This window comes from Coenobita brevimanus, chromosome 19, assembly GCF_032717465.1.
Source record: "Coenobita brevimanus isolate Jiangsu-jjx chromosome 19, ASM3271746v2, whole genome shotgun sequence".
Taxonomy (NCBI): Eukaryota; Metazoa; Arthropoda; class Malacostraca; order Decapoda; family Coenobitidae; genus Coenobita; species Coenobita brevimanus.
Genome location: NC_136972.1, coordinates 27,242,094 through 27,262,037, shown reverse-complemented (window position 1 = coordinate 27,262,037; position 19,944 = coordinate 27,242,094). Strand labels below are relative to the sequence as shown.

The following is a 19,944-nucleotide window of genomic DNA, read 5'->3' as shown; positions in this document are numbered from 1 at the left end:
AGGGGTATGCACTCCACTCTGCCATTTAAGATTTAGACATACGAACCTTTAAAAAAAAAAAAAAAAAAAAAATGAAAACGCCCAAAATCGTCTCTCGGGTATCCGGACATTGTTGTTGTTGTTGTTGTTTATTAAGACTCCAACATACACGCGTCAGCCTTGGTCACCTAATGGCGGCTCCACGCTGCTCGATCTCTGGCAGCCTCCCTGTTCAGTCCCTTTTCCCTGAGGTCACGCTTTAATGCAAAAAATTGTGATGAAAAATGTTTATTTATTTATTTATTTATTTATTTATTTACTTTTGCAAAGAAAAGGCATCCGCGAGGTGAAGGGATTTGGGCTGTCTTCTAGGTGGCATGGGAGGCTTCGTAATACTTCTTCCTTAGTGATTTATTTTGCATATTACACCTTAACTTGCACGTCACGTCTGTTGTTTTAATATCGATATATAGTAGTCGGGATAAATAACATTCAAGAAGGTACTGAGGTGTAAGGTGCAGAATAATTCGCTAAGGAAGATGTGTTACGAAATTTTAAAAAACTACTTACAGTATAATGCCGGCCTTAGAAAAAAAAAAAAAAATCAGCCCGAGGACGTGTTATTTTTTATTTTGACTAATATTATTACGGTATTTTTTAAACTATTATTTTCACAACTCGACGTGGCTGTATTAATGTTATCTTTTTTATTATTATTGTTATTATTATTATTAATTATTAGTTATCTATTATTATTAAAACTTCCCACATCCCTGTAGGAAGTTTCCTTGTTTTTGTCAGTATTATTATTATTCTAGGGAAGATCTAAATCGCTGTCACTGGCATACCGTTTGAGCTGCAGCCTTCATTCTTCGCCGTAATATAATACTGGTTGGCCGCTTCATCTGACCAATTATACCTGATCCGCGATGCCGGAACCTGAATAGGATCCAGAACAAAAAGTCACCCCAAGCTCAAGAACCACTTCATTTAGAGGGCTGAAACTTTTCTGGCCTACTGTACACCTGGGACGTGGCCAGAATGCAGTGCTTAATACAGGCCAGATCGGATGAATATTCTCTGAGATCGCCTACGGTCATACACTGTAAATTTTGGACTACTCCGGAAGACAGAGAGGTCGCCTGATTTTACATGAAGGAATAAAGTTAGAGCCACCAAACTTGGTGGACTTATAAATCTTGATGACCTTAGGTAACACGCACATGATCAGTGACCTTCATCTCAAGGCCCCTTAATAGCTCGGCTTCTAGTAGGCAATCGCTGTGGGAAGCTTTTCTTTAACAAAATTTTCCTTGGACAGTTTTTACGGCGTTCCAGTTATTATTATTATTATTATTATTATTATTATTATTATTATTATTATTATTATTATTATAACGCAACACAACTTTCTTTTAGAAAAAATCTTCGGAGTGAATGAATTAAAGAAATCCAAACCACATTTCATAGCAGAAAAAGACACATTATGAAGACTAAAAAATATACGTTGATTGGTGGTGTACGAATATGTATAATTCAAATATGTATAAGTCAGATAATATGGAGAGGATAGAGAGACGAGAGTGGGAAGTGGAGGGGGGGAGAGGAAGGGGGAGACCGAGGATGAGTAGGAGAGATGCGTTGGAGAGGTTTATGGTAGAGGAGGATGTACGTTGGGAGTAAGGAGAGTGAGATACTAATGAGGAGAGTGTGTGTGAATGAAGTAGAGGGGGGAAAGATGGAGGGGGGACCGAGGAGGAGTTGGAGGATGGAGTGGAGAGGTGTATGAGAGAGGAGGGTGTAAGTTGGTGGGATGGAGAGCGAGAGACTAACGAGGAGAGTGTATGTGCGTAAAGTAGAGGGGAGGAGAGGGAGGGGGAGACCTAGGATGAGGTGTAGGGATGTAGCGGTGGAGGGGGAGGGAGGGAGGAACGGCAAGACCAAGGATGAGATGGAGGTAAAGGGATGGAGTGGAGAGGTATATAAGAGAGGGGGGTGTAAGTTAAGGGAAGGCAGCGAAATGGCAGGGGACAAGACGACAGGGAGGCGATTTGTTTGTGGCTGTTCCTTACGTGATTAAGGCGTCTGGCCAGAGATAGATAAAATAGGATGATGTAAAAAATATGCATTAGTATGTAAAGTGGTACTGTATATACAAATGTGTATAATAATAATAATAATTATAACTTTAAATGAAATCAAAGTAAGCCTGGACTTCAGAAATTTATAATACAAAATACGAGGAAATCAGATACTTAAAACAACTTCAGATATTAAAAAGAAAAAAAAAATAATAAAGAAGGAAAAGAAGGAAGGAAGAAAGATTGAAGGAAAGAAAGAAAAGAGAAGAAAGAGGAAAGATAGATAGATACAGTAGTTAGAAAAGGAAATTAAAACTACCCACCACTTAAATTCCAATAACAGATCTGTGAAATAAAGCTTTTTTTAGATACTAAGCTTACAGAATAGACAAATAAATGATTAAATGAATAGATAAATGAATAAAAACAAACCTGTCAAATAACTTTGAGAGTTTGTAATAACAAAATGCAAACAAAATCGGAAATTTCTTTAACTAAGCCTAGATTGTTTACACTGGTGAATAATGTATAGGAATGGGAACAAAGTAATGTTAAAATGAAAAACAAGAAGAAAGAAGGAGTAAGAAAAGGAGAGAGTGAGTGATAAAGAGAGAGAGAGAAAATGTTCATATGTCCTCTCGAAATTTAAACTGCGAACTTTCCTTTTCTTTTAAGAAATAATATCCTGTTGTCTTCATACATCCTGTCTTTTTGTTATTTTTAACCCTATTATATCTCTTTTCTCACTAATATCTCTCTCTCTCTCTCTCTCTCTCTCTCTCTCTCTCTAACCCTATCTCTAAATCAAGCTCTAATCCACACAGGTATCCAACTGGTTCGGCAATAAACGCATCAGATACAAGAAGAACATCGGGAAGGCGCAGGAGGAAGCAAATCTGTATGCTGCTAAAAAGGCTGCAGGTTAGTGCCCTTGTGTTGAGAGAGAGAGAGAGAGAGAGAGAGAGAGAGAGAGAGAGGTTACATAATCAGTGTGTGTGTGATGTGCCTTAGTTTTGCAAGAGAAAAGGGAAGATGGGAGATAACATGGAGGAATGTAAAGCAGTAAAAAATGGTAGAGAGAGAGAGAGAGAGTTTAGCAAAGAGTAAAGTTGTGTGGGCTTTAAGAGGAATGAAGTGCACAGTGAGGATGAATGGTAAGGAAATGGAGACTGTGAGTACCTTCAGAATTTTATGTAGTGTGAGGAGCTGGGATGGGAATTTAGAGGATGAAGTGCAGGAAAGGGTACAGCAGGGAAGGGAGTTCAGAGGGTGAAGCACAAGAAAGGGTACAGCAGAGAAGAACAGCCGGGAAGTGAGTGTACAGGACGAATTGCAAGAAAGGTTACAGCAGGGCAGGGAATTTAGAGGACGAAGTGCAGGAAAAGGCACAGCAGGGAAGTAGGTTGCTTGTCCACAGAGAGCAGTGATAAGGAATAAGGAAGTAAATATGGAAGTAAAGAAGTCATTAGAATACAGTATTGTGATTCCCACTCAGATGTATGGAACTAAAGCTTGGAGCTTTTTGGATGGATGCAAGTCAAGAGTAAGAGCAATAGAGATAGCGTTTCGAGGGAGGTATGCGGAGTTACTGGAGAGACAGGAAAATAGGAGACGTCAAGAAGCATTGTGCTGGAGAGGGGTAGGAGAACCTTGAGATAGGATGACCCTATGGAGAGAACAGAGATTGACTAGAAGGGTTTATACAAGTAAGGTGGAGGAGGAGACTGAGGGGGGGAGAATTAGGGAGGTGTGAGATGGAGGGGGGACAGCTTGATGATGGAAGACAGAATGACTTTGAGGCGATTTGTTTGTGGTCACTCCCTCTGGAATTAAGGGATCCATCTAAATAAACATAGAATGGTAAAGCAGTAACAAAGTAAAGAGAGAGAGAGAGAGAGGAATAGAATGAAAAGGAAGGAAGGAAGGAAACAAAATAACGATTAAAGAGAGACATTATAAAGAGGGAAGCAAGAAAGAGCAATAATGAAAGGAAAAACATATGAATGAAAACAGAGGGAGAGAAGAGGGGGGGGGGAGAGAGGGAGCAGAGGATGAAATATTAAAGTGCTCTGAGATGACTGACAGGCGTAGCGGGGAGAGAGAGAGAGAGAGAAAGGGGGGATCACTGGAACAATTATTAGAAACTTAGAGAGAGAGAGAGAGAGAGAGGGGGATCACTGGAACAGTTATTAGAAAGAGAGAGGGAGAGAGAGAGATCACTGGAACAGTTATTTGAGAATTAGAGAGAGAGAGAGAAAGAGAGAGAGCACTGGAACAGTTATTTGAGAATTAGAGAGAGAGAGAGAGAGAGGGGGGGGAGGGAGGAGGGAAGGGAGGAATGATTGACAGGCAAAGGGGACATCTGGAGGGAGCAAGGGAGGGGAAGCAGTAAATGGAGAGAGAGAGAGAGAGAGAGAGAGAGAGAGAGAGAGAGAGAGAGAGCATTGTGTGTGGAAGGGTTAGTTTATTAAAATTAGTTGAGAGAGAGAGAGAGAGAGAGATAATGTATATCCTACATGACTACCACATATATGTGATACAGCACCTTCTTTTTCCTCAAGCTTGTTTTTAAAATTTACCATAGAAAGTGAATCAGGAGGTTTTTGTTTATTTCTGCTGCTAATAGACAATTTACTTTGCCCTCAGAAAGCACCTTGATTTTGAAAGAGTTAATGAAGCCCAGAAGCAAGCCCCTTTGACTTTGAGATGTCTTTCCAGAGCTGAATGTAGCTGCCGTGAAATGGCAAGAATAATGTTTCAGATATGCTAGTCTTGCTGTCTTGAATCAGCTTTTAGTTCAGTGGACCCTTTGTTGTTACTGGTGTGGCTAGATATTACCTTCATTAACTTATTTGTGAGAGATAGCCCTTAAGCTCAGTCATATCATCAAGTGGTAGCAAGAATAAACTATAAAAAAATTACATCCTCAGGTTGAAAGAGCTAAACTAATATGTGCTAGAGGAAAGGGAAAGGGATCTGCAGTAGAGTATGTCTGGTGTATCCCTTTCGGTATGGTGATGTATTTCCATTTTATTACCATTACCTTCAAATTATTTCTGTTCAGCTCAGGAGGTTCAGTCAATTTGCCAATAACATGGCTTATTTATCATCAATTTGAACAGCATTGTGGGAATCCATGTTGTGTGAAATACAGAGCCCATGGGAAGAGTGGCTTATGGTCTGGACTTCCCCAGAGTCACCCCAAATGATTCCCCCCAATCCTGTCCTGTCAGCGACGGGAAGATGATGTCATTGGCTTGTAGGTGCTCAGTGAACTACTGAGCAGTGACATGGGGCTCACTGCAGCAGCTGCAGCTGCACAGTAATGGATTATAACATATTTGGGTTTATATGGGCTCATAGTCCATGTTGTGGCAGATCTAACCATGTTGCAGTGGCATCTTAAATGAATGCCTTCCATTTCAAATATGATCAGCATTGGAAAGGGCATGTTATGGGTGAGTTAACTGTATTTTATGAAATTGAGGGATCAGATATGGCCTTCATTATCCCCTTCAATACTAGAGATCCTTCCTAAGTGTATTATTTGTTGGCAGTAGTAAACCCTTGATATATCAAACTTATGGGGGAGTGAAAGGCTGATGATATAGCCAGTAGTTTGATATACTGTAGCTGATGTTTGTTAGAGTGAACTGTCATGACCCCAGGTTCAGTATATGGTAAATCTTGTTTGATGGATACCTAACAGACTTGTATGTGTTTACAGTTATATATCAGTTTTGTGTGAGCTTATACTGTGTATCAATATGGCATGGATAAATATTAAATATTTTCAGTAAATACTGTAATAGACAACAGAACTGGAAAAACAGCAAAAATATATATTTACTTTATTTGGTCCTGCAGTTGTGTCTACTAAATAAATCAACCTTTTGTTCAGTATATTTGAAGGCTATTCGCTGGGCTCACAGAGGTTGATATAACTGAAATTCAGGTTAACCAAGTTCAAAATAGCAAGGGTTTACTGTATAGTGAATATCGTTTGATATCTTTTGAATGGATTGTCAGTAATTTATTTGCTGTATCATTACATGTCTAGTTAGTACAGTATATAGGTACTCTTTGCTTATCTTAATTATTCTTCAGCCTTCTATGTTAAGTTGATTTGCTCTTAACTAAACTAGGTATACAGTATTGTGTTTTTGATTCTCATGAGTGTTTATTTTCAAGGTCATTCTAGTTTTCCCTGTTTAATTGATATCAAGCACATTACTGTATTTTTATTCTGCTTTTAGCTGTTTTGAAAATTTTATTATTAACACAGTGCACTTAGTTTGTTCCCATGAATTTTACAGGTTAATTTTCTGTTTATTATTGTTTAACTTCTGTCTGCCACTATCAGTTTACTTTTAACTTTTTTTTTCATGTGTTCATTATTTTGGTGCCAGAGAGGGATGCCTTCAGACTGCGGCACCACTCTAAATTCGCAGCTCCCTTGTCAGGTCATACAAGCATCTCTTATGTCCCTCCCTGTTCCTTGAAAGTTGGCTGGTCGACTGCTGAAGGGCAGCATCAGCCAGCATTCTACAGGGTTCACATTCAGATGAGGCTATGGCCACAACAGCATTGTATTGGTGACCACAACTTACTGCTACCTCTCATTAACTCCCAGCTGTGTCCCCAGGAGCGTCGCCGTACAGCATGAGTGGAACCCCAGGCCCCATGATGTCACCTCCACCTGGTGAGGACAGCATGGGCTATGGTATCCCTGGCATGAACGGCTCAGGCTACTCCGGTGTTGGGGTAAGTGTAGTTAAAATTCAGTCAGCATCACTTACTGCCAGCACCATCAGCAGCTTTGATAATGAATATTTTTTCACCCATTCATCTGCAGCTTTATCTTCATGAGTCTGCAGTGTATCCGATGGTTCCTATAGTTGACTCTTCAGTATTTTGTACAGTAACTTGCTTGTGCAGAAAGTATGAAAGGATTAGTACTATATTTAGTCACAGTTCTTTGTTTCTATGATTATCCAGTCAGTATCAGAGGAAGAACAACTTCAGCTGCAGTTTCTTAACTGTCTTCATGGCCTCTTAACTGAGGAAAAAATGGACTTCTGAAAACCTGTCTTTGCCAAGCTTGAGATTATATTATCTCCTCAGCTGTAAAAAAGTATTTTTACAGTTTAACTGTAAAATGACACACTTCATCAGCAGTTTAAACATGTACAGTAGGCTCGCACAGTGCACGAGAGATTGGGCGGTCCATAACCTCGCGCACTGGGAATTCGCGTACTGGGAATGCATAACCTTATGGGAATAATTACATATGGGCAGTACCCCCTCATACCTGGACATTTTTTGGCCCATACAGACATAGTAAAGGTTATATTTTTCAGACATTGTACTAAAGCTATAGCTGCAATAACAAAAATATGGGTGGTAACCTTAACAACAGTAGACAACAGGCCTGATGACCTTAAATAACAGGGGTTCCGAGGTGCGGCAACACTTACAGCGCCGCACTCCCCACTGCACCTCCCACCACACCAACACTTCACTCCACAGACTCCTCTTGAGCACCTTCCCCAGGAGCATCAAAGTCACTCACTTCGGCCATGAACCCTTCAAAGTCCAATGCTGACACTTCTGACATTGCATCCTCTTCATCCTCAACAGTAGAATGCCCGGGAATTTCTGCGCATCAACATGACGACACGTGACGCGCTGTGTGAGGGGTGGTCGCGCACTAATAGAAAATGGCGTTTTTGAGCCACTCCTTGCCTCTGCCTGGCGTTCTGTGCGGTAAACTCGCGCATTCAATTGTTTTTGGTTATGATTTTTGATCACTCGCGCACAATGCGAATCGCGCACTGTGATGACGCGCACTGTGCGAACCTACTATACTTTGATCTTGTCTTATAATGACAACCCTGCTTATCCTTTGTACAGTATAAAAAGAAATTAATGGGATCTTCATGGAATAAAAAAGCTTGTTGTGCACATAAAGATGCCAAGCATTTCATCTCTGCTTTGAAAAAATGCATTTGAAAAAATGCATACTCAAGTAGAATTATAATTCCTATAAGTTTTCAGTCATGTGCTTCTGTGCTGGAAAATATTTGTATCTGTGAAGGATTTGCTTTCTAATACTGTGCAGTATCTGGTGTAGCCATCTCTTGTGATGTTGAAACAAATGAGCCTCATAAACAATGAGTTCCTCATTGCGGGTTTCATGTCGTGTCCAGCTATTTGAGTATGAGCATTGACCTTATCATGGCTGCAGTTGGCCATGCTCAGACATCATATATATAAGGACTTATGTGTTATAACTTATTTATTGAATTTTTGATATAGATACCAATAAGATTATTGGATAATTCCAAAGGTTTCAGGGAAAATCGCAGTTGGGCATACCAGCCCTTCCATTTTTGACTGTGTATATTCATTGTGTCTAATTTTGTTCTGGTGTGCTGTGTGTTACCACTTAGTGAGCACCATCACATAATTATTTCTGCTTGCAGTCATCTAAAATGTGGCATTCAGGCACTTGCATCCACTTGCCACTTACTGACTTACCATACATACTGTGTTCTGTACACAGTAATTTGCTCATCTCCATGCAGTCTTTTTCACAATGCTGAACTTGGATTGCTTCATCAGAAACCATTATTCTCCTTGTATATCATCATGGCCACACTAACTTTCTCACATGCTGTTTCATTGCTAACACTCTTTATACCACTTGCTTTACTCGGAATAGATACTGACAAAGACGCACTGCCTTGTCTACTTTCTGAATTATATATTAATGATGCTGAAGGCTTCATGTCTCAAATTTTCTTTTCTTTTTTTTTCTTTTTTTTCCTTTTTTTTCAGATTCTTATCTTTAATGTTCTTTATTTTCAATCCCTTGAGTACAGGAGGCACATCCCAAGCTGGAAACACATCTGGCAATAGCCAGAATTAAAATACACGTCTGTTGAAGGAGTTGAATCACAACTCTGTACAATACAGTTCTAGGTTTTCTTAGCATGTACTGTAATATAAATATTGTTTTGCTATTTATTTCGTGTTCTGGACATCTGGCACTCAGATTTATCTACAGTGGTCAATGTTGCTAATGGTGATGGATAACTTTGTGTGGATGCCGAAGAGATTACTTACCGTATCAGGAATTGTCTTTTTTTTTTTTTTTTTTTTTTTTTTTTTTCACTCACAGTTTAGTCTTTTGGTTATGGTTATTGTGACTGAAAACTATAGAAAGGTTGAGTTTGTATAGTTGATATTTAGTTATATTAATGATTATCCAGAACGTTGACCAGTTAGTGCAATATATTTCACAATATATTTTGTGAAATCACAGTTTACATATTACAACCATAACTCCATTTCCACTGTATTGCTGAATCTTCATAGATTACAATACTGTATATGAAAAGTAAATTCTGCTCTGATCCCCAACCAAAGTTCCCTTTTTGTCACAACATCCCACAGCCCAGTTACAATGACCTCCTTGCATAAATTTGATCCCCAAGAGGTGACTGAAGGTTATTAGATCTAGTAATGCCACCAGAGGGAGTAAACTGGTTATTTACCCATATATGTACAGTATTGGAGTATGGTAGCTTAGCCTCAGGTCCATATTAATGTAGCCTTGCTTCAGACCCTCACATCTTAAAGGAAGTAAACTGAGATTGGCTGTAACTGTTTTCTTTTCCCCAGTAACCTGAGTGCTACTTACTCCTCCTCTCACTCCATTACAACATTCTGTAAACCAAGGGTAGGGGTGTATGAGGTGAAGCCACTGCCAAGGTCCTCTAGACAGAGTCCTTTGGTAGCTAGAATGGTGAATGATCGTTTTTTGCTGCCATGTGGCTACCCATGTGGTAAAGCTCGTGGGTTATTGCTAGTCCTGACTTGAAGTCTAGGATATGTGATGAAGAAATGCTACTTGAAGTGAAACAGCTTTAAGCAAGACATGTTTTTTATTCATGATTTTACTGCAGAATTTAAAGCACAAAAAGGGCTCATTTTTGTCATCAGTGCAACTTTTTAGTGAACCATGAGCAGCTGTAAGTGAAAAAATTTAAATTTAGCAACAGCTGGAGAAATGGAATAACTTTAACCCTTTCATTGGCAAAGCCTGGTATCTTAGTCATACCCTTTATGCCAGCGTAGGAGGTGTTTTTTCAAGTTTTGAAGAAAGCATTTTTTTTTTTTTTTTTTTTTTTTTTTTTTTTTTTTTTGATACAATTACTGTATAGTACTATGTCTTGTGCATCTTTTGTAGCAGTAGCCCCTGATTCTGTGCCTTCCAGTTGCAATCAGTCAGAGAAGATGTGCCAGTCGTGACTGATGACTAAAGATATCCCCACATGTGGAGTGTATTCAAATATAAATGAGTTATGGAGAGGCACATGTGGAGTTACATGGAGAGATAGATGGACAAATTAAATAGTAAAGAAGCTTTGTGGTATTGATGTGGATGTGATTGAAGGTGTTAAGGAAAGTTCTTTGAGATGGTTTAGCCATATGGAGGGGATGAAAAGGAAAGACCAACTAGGAGAGTGTATGTTAATGAGGTGGGGGGAGAGAGGGGGAAGGGGAGACCAAGGATGAGGTGGACAAAGTACGGTAGTGAACTTCAGATATTCAAGATATGCTGAATGCATCTCAGAACTATAACATTTAGCTACTAGGCCAATATAATGAAAGTTAGATATAATATTACATGGTGGTAGTCACAGTAACATTTTTAGGTGTCAGTTGTGTTAGAAAATGTTAAGTTTACTTCCACATTAGTACTACAGATAATTTACACTCCTGGTTACAAGGCCTTTGGTAGTGTTTTATTGTGTATGATTTGCCAGGTATGGAGTGAGTGTGAATACTTTAATTAAGTCAGTCTGTAAATAGTGACGCTGTCGTACAGCTGCAAATTCATATCCTGGTAAAAATTAGTATACAGTTGCAGTTATGGTTACACAGTAGAGGACAAAATGAGTTCTAAAAAAAATTGCCATGGTTCCAAGTCTGGGCTTGAACTACAAAACTTTGTTTATCCAGGTATTGGTAATTTAGAAAATCTCTTAAGAATGATATTATAACAGTGCTGAAATAAGTAATTTTGCAAAAAAGTTGTTATGTAGGGTATGCAATTTTTTTTTCTTTAAGCAGGCTCAAACGTACGGAAATGACAATGATTAGGTGGATGTGTAGTGTGTCCTTGCATGCAAGGCTTGGGGGGGCTGGGTTTACAATGGAAGAGTTGAGAGGTAGGATGGGACTGGAGTGTATTGGTGATGTGATGAGGAGAGGTACTTTGAGATGGTTTGGGCATGTGGAGGGGATGGAGGATGATAATTGGGTGCAGAAGATGAGAAGTGTTAATATTGGGGGTGGGGTTGCGAGGGGTAGGGCGAGAAAGACATGGGATGAAGTCATTAAGTGTGACCTCAGGGTTAAGGGCCTGAACAGGGAGGCTGCCATAGATCGAGCAGCATGGAGAGCCGCCATTAGGTGACCAAGGTCGACGCATGCAAACATGTTGGGGCCTTCAAAAATGAAACAAAATGAAATGAAACAGGGATGGTAGCAGAATACAGTAATTGATTGATATCATACATAATGGAACCCGGACTCAATTTTGGGTGACATATACCTTGTATGCATGTAGCAGTTCTGGTAGCTTTATTTTCAGGATGTACTCTTTACGATGTCTTTCTCTTCCTTGGTTCATAATTTACCTAGGTGTAGAAACTACTGTACTCTGATGTGCTGTATACAGGCAGACCCCGAGATACGATACCCCTAGATGCAGTACACTGGCATAGTGATGGGGGTAGAAATACCACCCTGCCTCGCCGAATGTTGGCCAAATCCCGGTATAACAATGGGTTTGTGTTTTTTTTAAACCGATTTTAATAATATTTTTGATAAATTTTGTGTTTAGGTTGATTTATAAACTGTTTTTAGACATAGATTAATGTGTTTTCGTCATAGGTGGGGTGAACATTGTCATTTTGCGGTTTACTAAGTTTGATTTTTTCCAGACTTATTTTTGATAATTTTCAGATTTTATTTTTGAGATAAGGTGAGTTATAAACTGCTTTCAGGCTTAGTTTAGATTGTTTTAAAGCTATTTTGGGGTTTAAGTTAGCTAGAAACTTGTTTTTGGACTCATTTGGGTGGGTTTAGGATGCGGTTGGGGAGGAAACCCGAGGCTCAAAAACGCATCCCTATACTTTACATGTTAAATCTACCCCAAGATTCGATACCCTGCCTAACGATGGGTTTGTACTTAACCAATTGCATTGTTAAACCAGGGTATGCCTGTATATGGTACTATACTGTGCTGGGTATAGTATTTTGTATAGTATGGAGTCTGAAATGTAGAAGTAATAGACAGGGGATATTTGGAGCAGTCACTTATTGAAGAATTGATTGATTGGGCATAGATGGATAAAAAATACCCCCTGTGCACTTTTTTATGACAACATGCAGAGTGGAATATTGTTGTGTGTCTAGTTAACCCCCGATACGCCACACCCCGACCTATTCCTGCCTGCCATAAAATCCTCTCCCATCCCAAAGTCTTTATGGATTTAAAAAAAGAGGGTGTTCCTTGCCAGGGGATGGGCTACGACCTCCACCCAGAGTCGCCTGACGTGTAGGGCGGCACTTACTCCGCCCGCCCAGCCCCGCCCTCCACCCACACCTAAAGTTAGTTGACTGTGTCCCCCGCGTTCAGTGTTATGTGTCATCCCCCTCCTAAATGTAGACTTTTTTCATGTAGTCTTTGTAGTACAAGTGTTGTAAAGTGTAGAATTTTGTGTAGTTCATGTTTAAATTTTTGTAGCAGATGTTGAAAAACGTAGTTTCTGTAGTATGATTGCTGTACGGGTTGGATATGTATAGAGTGGCGGTGAATGGTGTGAGGGATCAACCCGGAATCCCTGAACAAGCGACACCTTAAGGGCACTAGTAAGGAGCCAGGCTTCACTTCTTTGTTGTGTATTTCTGTGTCCAGTGTACCCTAGCCATGCCAGTTTATCCTAGGACTGATAGTATGCCCAGTTTCCTCCTGTCAGTTTTCTTGTACTATTTACTGGCTGCTATGGTTATATGCCTAACCTGCCCAGCCTCTAGCATCTCCCTAAAGTTGTACATTATTGTACTGTCATGCTCCCCTGTTGGACCCATAAAGATCAGCCTCAGAAGTTGCCATAGCTGGTGAATGTTTTATTTAAGACTCGTCAGTATCCCTGAAAACTTCCTGTTGCTTATTTACTGATGATAAGGATTTACATGGTTCTATCACTGGCATATGTGAACATCTGGGGCAAAGTCTTTGGCAGTTAGTTACACTGCATGGCTGCTGTATCTCAGAGTTGTCCTGTTACCATACCACCACTGTTTTGACTCATTTGTTTCCTCTTCTGTGTTCTGGTTTGTAAAACCTACATCCTCAGTCTTTGTGTAAAACTGTTTGTCTTCTCTGCATGTCAGCAAACTAAGAAAACCTTTGGATGTGAAGTGCATTGGATTTATTATAACATGTCATAGTTGTAATTGATGATTAATATGTACTAACTAGCTCCCATTAAGTTGGCCATAATGCATCAATTCCTGCACGAAGCAACTGCACCAGTGAGTATATGAGCCATGGGAAACTGTAGAATGAGAGCACGTGAACTTTCCCAAGCTGTGCAGTGTTCCTAGACTAACATGTTGTTTTCTGTGTTCCAGCAGCAATAAGACGCGTGGGTGGTAGTGGGTGGTAGTGGGTGTGGTGGGTATGGGCGTGGTGGGTGGCCTGGGGGACCCAACTCTTCCCTATATGTGCGGCGGCAGGCCCCGGGCCGCCCCCCGCCCCACACTACCTCCCGCGGCCCACCCAGCCCCAGCCAGCGTCGGGACTTGTGGCCCTCGGTGGCCAGGTGGCGATGTGGACCGGCCCCACCACCACAGCTGTCACCACCACCACCGTTGCCACAACACACCGGCAGCTGCGCGGGAGCATCGGGGCCGCCCAGCCCACAGTATACGAGAGCCGGGGCGGCACCACCATGGCTGCCACACACACCACACCACTGGCCCTGCCCGCCTTGCCCGGGGTGACGCCCCATGACCCATAGTGCTACTTGACATCTGCCCCCTGTCCCCCCACACTCCCCCTGCCCCTGCCCCCCTGGCTCTACCTGCACTACTTCACTACCTGCTGGTGAGCCATAACATCTGGCTTCACCACAACAGTGATGTACTACTCTTGTCATATACTATAAGAAATTTGTAAATACGAAGGACTAAGACAACGTGCAGGCAGCCCCAGTGTCCAGGCTGGGTGGGCATAGGGTGGGTGGAGTTGGGCGGGAGGGACAGGGCAGATCCTCCCAGTACCAGGGAGTTCCAGAACCATGTATACGGTCGGTATGTGATAGTCACACTCGTGTTGCTTATATGTGTAGGCTTTTAACAAAGTTTCTGCTGTTTTAACATTCTCTACAAAAATACACCCACATGTTCCTCATCGGCGCCGGAGCCACTGTACCTTGCGTCACCCCTGGCGAGGCTGGGCCCCGCCCGCACCCCGCCCCGCCCTGCGGCACCCCCGGCCGCCCTGCCCCGCCCCGCCCCACGGCACCCCCGGCCGCCCCGCACCGCCCCACCCGGGTGGTCCGCGGCCACCCGTACAAGCCTCTGTATCCATGTAGCGTAGGAGAGTGTGGGCAGCGAGGCCGGCCCCCCGCCCCGCCCCGCCTCGCCCCGCCCACACTGCCAGGGAGCACCATCCAACCCAGTATACGTACCGGACGCCAGCCACGCACCTCAACTGGCTCCCAGATGTCTCTTAGTTCTACGCACATACCATTGGATATTTACCTGGTTTTATATTTTTTCTTGAGTTACGTTGTGTTTTGATGGGTTGTGTCGTGAAGGGTCAGTCTCAGACTGGCCAGAGTTACTGTGTCCTTGGTCCTGTGTTATGGCAGGGTGTTGGGGCATGGGAGGGAGAGAGAGGTAGATGGAGGATGCTAATGTGCTTTCCTACCCGACCTTTCTCCCTTACCTTTGGATGACCTCACACCTGGCTGGTTGCAAGATGTGTGACAGCCACTGTCCTTCAGCCTCATGACTTGGCTGTGGATGAGTGGGCAGACATCTTGGCCAGCCTGCCAACAGGCAGGCATGGTGGGAGAGAGGCGGCAGTGTGTTGTTCTGCTGCCTCGGTGATGCAGGGTATTAGCAGGAGACGACACCACACACACGTTGTGATACATGGGAGTTTGAGCAACCACGGACCTGGAGCTGATGTAGGTCTATTTTTATATATGGATAGATAAGATGTGGATGAAAATTTGGGGGAAGATGATGGTGGAGAAAAAATAATAATAATTTAAGAAAAAAGCTAGTTGGTCTTTGTGTGACTGTATATTATTAGTATGGATAGCAAATTCTAAATAATACTCTCTGCAATCTGTTTTAAACATTTTGGTACTGTTAAGTCCTTTTTCCATACGGTTTGTACGATAGTGTAAGGGCATCCCAGGGGGTCCTCTGCTGGCTCATTTTCTGCCACGTAGGATTCACAACTTGGCGAGAGCGCATGTTTGTATGGCTAGTGCAGGAGTAGTATTGCCAGGTAGCTAGACCACAAGTATACAGTGATAATACTGCAGTATACGAAAAATACAATGTCTCTTCTTCATTGACAAAAAGTATAACTACAAAGAATAATCAAGAAGTAGCTCCCCTTACCCCTAACCCCTTTCCCTCCCTCTCTCTTCCCCTTTTCAATGAACTGGTAGCATTATTTTTGACTCCTGTAGCCAGCTAAGAAAACAACGGGCCATCTTCTTCATTTTCCCCTCCTGAGCTGCTGAGGTGTGCCGTAGTTTTGTCTCCATGTTTAACTTAACCAGAAGATGCCGCTCTCTTTCTATCTCTTCCTCGCTGTTCGCTGTAGTGAATGACGCAAGAGTAATTAAGGAATTTAAAAAAAAAAAAAACCTCCTCCTGTCTTGGAATGCATACAAGATAACTTGTAAATGTATTGCAACAGACGCTGAACTCTCCAATACCGTCCTGTACCAAAATACGTAACATTTCTCACAAGTCTGGTAGAGGATACTGTGTATTTTTGCTGTGTATTTGTTCCAGTTTTTTGTAATAGTATATGTAGTACAATCTCGCTACTTTATCTCCCCTCCAAGGACGGTATAGGAAAGTCGCCAAAATTGATGCATTCTTACTTACACATATTAAGGGATATTTTCTTGTAAACTAGTTATTGTTTTTCATTGTTTTAGCTACACTTATTTATGTAGGAAGAGGGTTGCCAGTTTAAAGGAACCCCTGTTCATTTCTTAAGATAATGTTTTCACTTTTTTTCTTTTTTTTTTTTTCTTTTCTTTTTTTGAGCAAGAGTTGTGTGCTTGTACATTAGAATCTATTTGCGGAAGGTGAGAGAGAAGTGCTACTTATGTTTCCAAGCGCGACAAACTGGGCAAGTAAAACTGAGTGCATGGTTCCTCATCCCTGCCCAACCAACCAACCAACCAACCAACCAGCCACCCAACTGACCACAAGCCAACCAACCAACCAACCTGTACCCAGAGTCCTGTGAGGTCAATTGCCAATGTATACCTTGCTCTCTCAGCCGCAGCCCAATTTTCTATGAAGGCCGTTTTGTATAATCATGTGTTGCCCAGTTTGCCTCCTTGCCTGGAAGCATTGACTCATTTTTCCACTTATGTTAACTTAACCGTTCTAACCTCTCTCTTTGCTATGTGAGTGTGAAGTACATGTATTGTACATTACTGTCTTTTGTATTGTCATGCATAAGTTGCAATGTAAGTATTTTGGCCGCAAGGATGAGCCAAATCCTCATGATATTAACTACCATGATTGTTTTTGTTAGCCTCTGCGGCCGCGTGTTGAGTGAGCCGCGGACCCTCATTGTGTTTCTAAGGTTCAATGGAAAAAAAGCTCAAACTAGATTATTTTAGTGTCAGGTACAGGATATTCTTGGTTGCGTTTATTAAAAAAAAAAAGTAAAAAAATGCTGTAGCCGCTACCCGTGACACTGACGCCATCGGGCAATGACTCAGTGATCGCTTAGTGTCACGGTCCTCTCAGTATACCATGCAGGCCAGTGCGGTCTAGGGTCGCGCACGCTGCTCTCGCTACCGCCACCACTGTAAACAAACCCTCTTGAAGTGTACGATTTTTGCCTTTGTAGTTTAATGGAAGAATAATCCCATTGCCACAGTAATAGGTCAAAAGATTAAATGTTGGTTTGGATACAGTGCTGTTAGCTGGATATTATGTCCTTTGTTGAGGTGCTACTGAAATATCTTTATAATTACTGTACAGGTCTAGTGGTTAGAATGCCCTTGTTGGAGTGATAGCCTTCCATAGGTTTGATCCCCATGAGGTGGCTGGTGGCTTTTCAATCATGTAATGCCACTAAGGGAGGTGGGCTGGTCATCAACCCTTAAATGTCCAGGGCTGTGGTTGCCTAGCTTTGGGCCACTACACCCTGAAGGGGGTAATATGGGACTGGCTGTCACCATTTATGCTTGAAAACACCGTAATGTACATGATGTCCTCCCTCAGCAAAAATATAAAGCCTAAGTGCTGTGTAGGCATTTTCTGTCCCCAGTAAAAGTGCACAACTGCTGTGAGAAAAGACTAAATAAGATACTATTAATCCCTTCGGTCTGATGATGTGATAAAGTTCTTGTTACTAACAAATGTTTGTATTCAGCTTAGGTTATATTTCAAGATGAAGGGATATGTGCAACTCCTTCAGTTTGAAAAGCCTCTCCAAAGCAAACTCAAGTTATTTGATGGTAGCAGTATTAGAATGTGAAGTATGTTGTCAGAGTGATGTAGTTAACCCTTTCAGTATGGTGACAGCTTCAGGTGGCATTGTAAGTATGTTAAAATTCTCTACCATCAGGAGATTTAATGAAATTTAGAAGAGACTTTTTGAACTGATGGGATTAGATGTACTCTTCATTAATCTCTTCAGTATGAAAGGGCTTTCCTGGGCAGAACAGAACTGTCTGGTGGTAGGAGCAGTGAAATGGAAGAAATGTCATTAAAATGAAGAAGTGATAGGTATAATCAGTGCTGGTGTATCCCTTTGCTGGTTGTCACTTTGATATGGAGAATTATTTTTGTCTCATCCATCCAGTGATAGTCTGATAGTACCATCAGACTGTTTTATTTAGTTTTAGGGGAGACCTCTTGTGGTGAAGGAGTTAATTTAAACCTATATCTAACTCTTGCAGTTTGAAGTCTTCCTTAAGCTGAAGAAATCATCTGGAAATACCAAGAAAGAATAAAAGTAGTACAGTATTGGAGTGAAGAAGTTAAACCTTTTACTCCCTTTTTTTATTCTTGCTATCTCGGGACTACGTATTTTGTTCACCTCAGGATAGAGTTTTCAGACTGGAGAAATTTCAGTAGATGTAATTTTCATTAATTCACTTGCTACAAGAGGTCTTCCTTGAACAGTATCAGGTTGTTGTGTCCACAGTAACCAGAAAAAAAAAATTATAAAAGGATTCAGTACTTGGGTTGAAGGAGTTAACTCTTCAACACATCGATGTCTTTTTCATTTTAACCAGACTACCACTTGATTTTATGCACCTTAGGAAAAATTTCAAATCCTGAAGGGATTAAGACACCTCTAGTTCAAAAACTCATTCCTAAAGCAAATAAAATTGTCTGAAGATGGCAAAAATAAATGAATACACTATCAGACTGAAAGGATTAAAATGGAAAGACAAAATGCAAGAAATAAATTTTCAGATATATTTAGCCTATTGATCTTGAAAATTACTTGAAGGTACCTTTGCAACTTGATAACCATAAATAATTGTCAGTATTGTAATAACTAAAGTTCATCTTATTAACAGCTGTCAGACCTGGGAAATCAAAACAAGGTGGTGTGTTAACAAAATTTCTAAAACTCACAGAAGTATTTTCATCATTCATTCATTGCCAGACGCCATGTATCCCAAATGGAGTGGGCAAGGGCTTAGAGTTAATTGTTTTACAGGGAGGGGCACTAATCCTCCACCAACCCCACTTGACACGTAGGGATGCCAACAGCATCTGGTGTTCCCAGGCGGTCACCCATCCAAGTACTAACCAGACCCAACGTATTACAGTACTGTATTGTAGAATCTGAGTAATACAGCATTTACTGGTTGTAAGTATAACTTGTTGTTGTTCTTGTTGTGGTCTCAGGCTCATGTAAACATGAACCTAGTGGACTGCAAACTGAAATTGCCCTTCTCGTGCAATTCACCATCCTCTTTTGGGGGAATGGGGAGGGGAGGGATGTTTGTTCAACTGGCAAGTATATCAGTGTCACTGTGTGAAGGTGTCCCTTTCCAGCACCATGAATATATGAAACTGTTTATTGTATACTAACTTTGTACTGTGTAATACAGGTGTAATGATTATGAGTTACTGGTTGTGGTTGTGTAATATTCTCAAGAGTGGGACAGTCTTGCACCATCTTATTTGCTTTTACAAAGTGTATATTGTACCATGAAGAATCATTTGAATTTCATTCTTGGTAGTTATATTAAACATTTTAAAAGTTGATAAGTATATGAAAGTAATAACATAGTGTACTGTAACACTTACAGGACATTCATGTACTACAGTATGACTTATGAAACTGCTAAGTTTTAATCAGCAACATATAACACTTTGAATAACTGCAAAGATTAATCAGCAGCACATAACACTTTGACCCTTTCATTGCAAACTGTACTTCATTTTTAGCAGTGGTTAGCAAAAAGTACTGCTTCACCATCAAAAGAATTTAAAAGTACAGGTATATAGGGACTCGTATGAAGGAAAGTCATTTAACCATGGTTAGTATTGTGTGTGAAAT

At 41.1% G+C, this 19,944-nt stretch overlaps 1 protein-coding gene across 2 annotated transcripts in view; it reads left to right on the top strand.

Moving 5' to 3' along the window:
* exd (PBX homeobox extradenticle) overlaps positions 1-13,816 on the top strand; it is a 654,526-nt gene extending 640,710 nt beyond the window's left edge. The window contains exons 6-8 of one of the 2 annotated variants that reach the window (XM_080266197.1): positions 2,885-2,981; positions 6,706-6,824; positions 13,776-13,816. In XM_080266197.1, coding sequence (XP_080122323.1) covers positions 2,885-2,981; positions 6,706-6,824; positions 13,776-13,781 — 222 coding nt within the window. In that variant the 3' untranslated portion in view covers positions 13,782-13,816. Of the gene's footprint in view, positions 1-2,884; positions 2,982-6,705; positions 6,825-12,655; positions 12,741-13,775 lie in introns of those variants that run through there. The other variant, XM_080266196.1, reaches the window with a different exon arrangement.
* Positions 13,817-19,944: the final 6,128 nt, after the last annotated feature.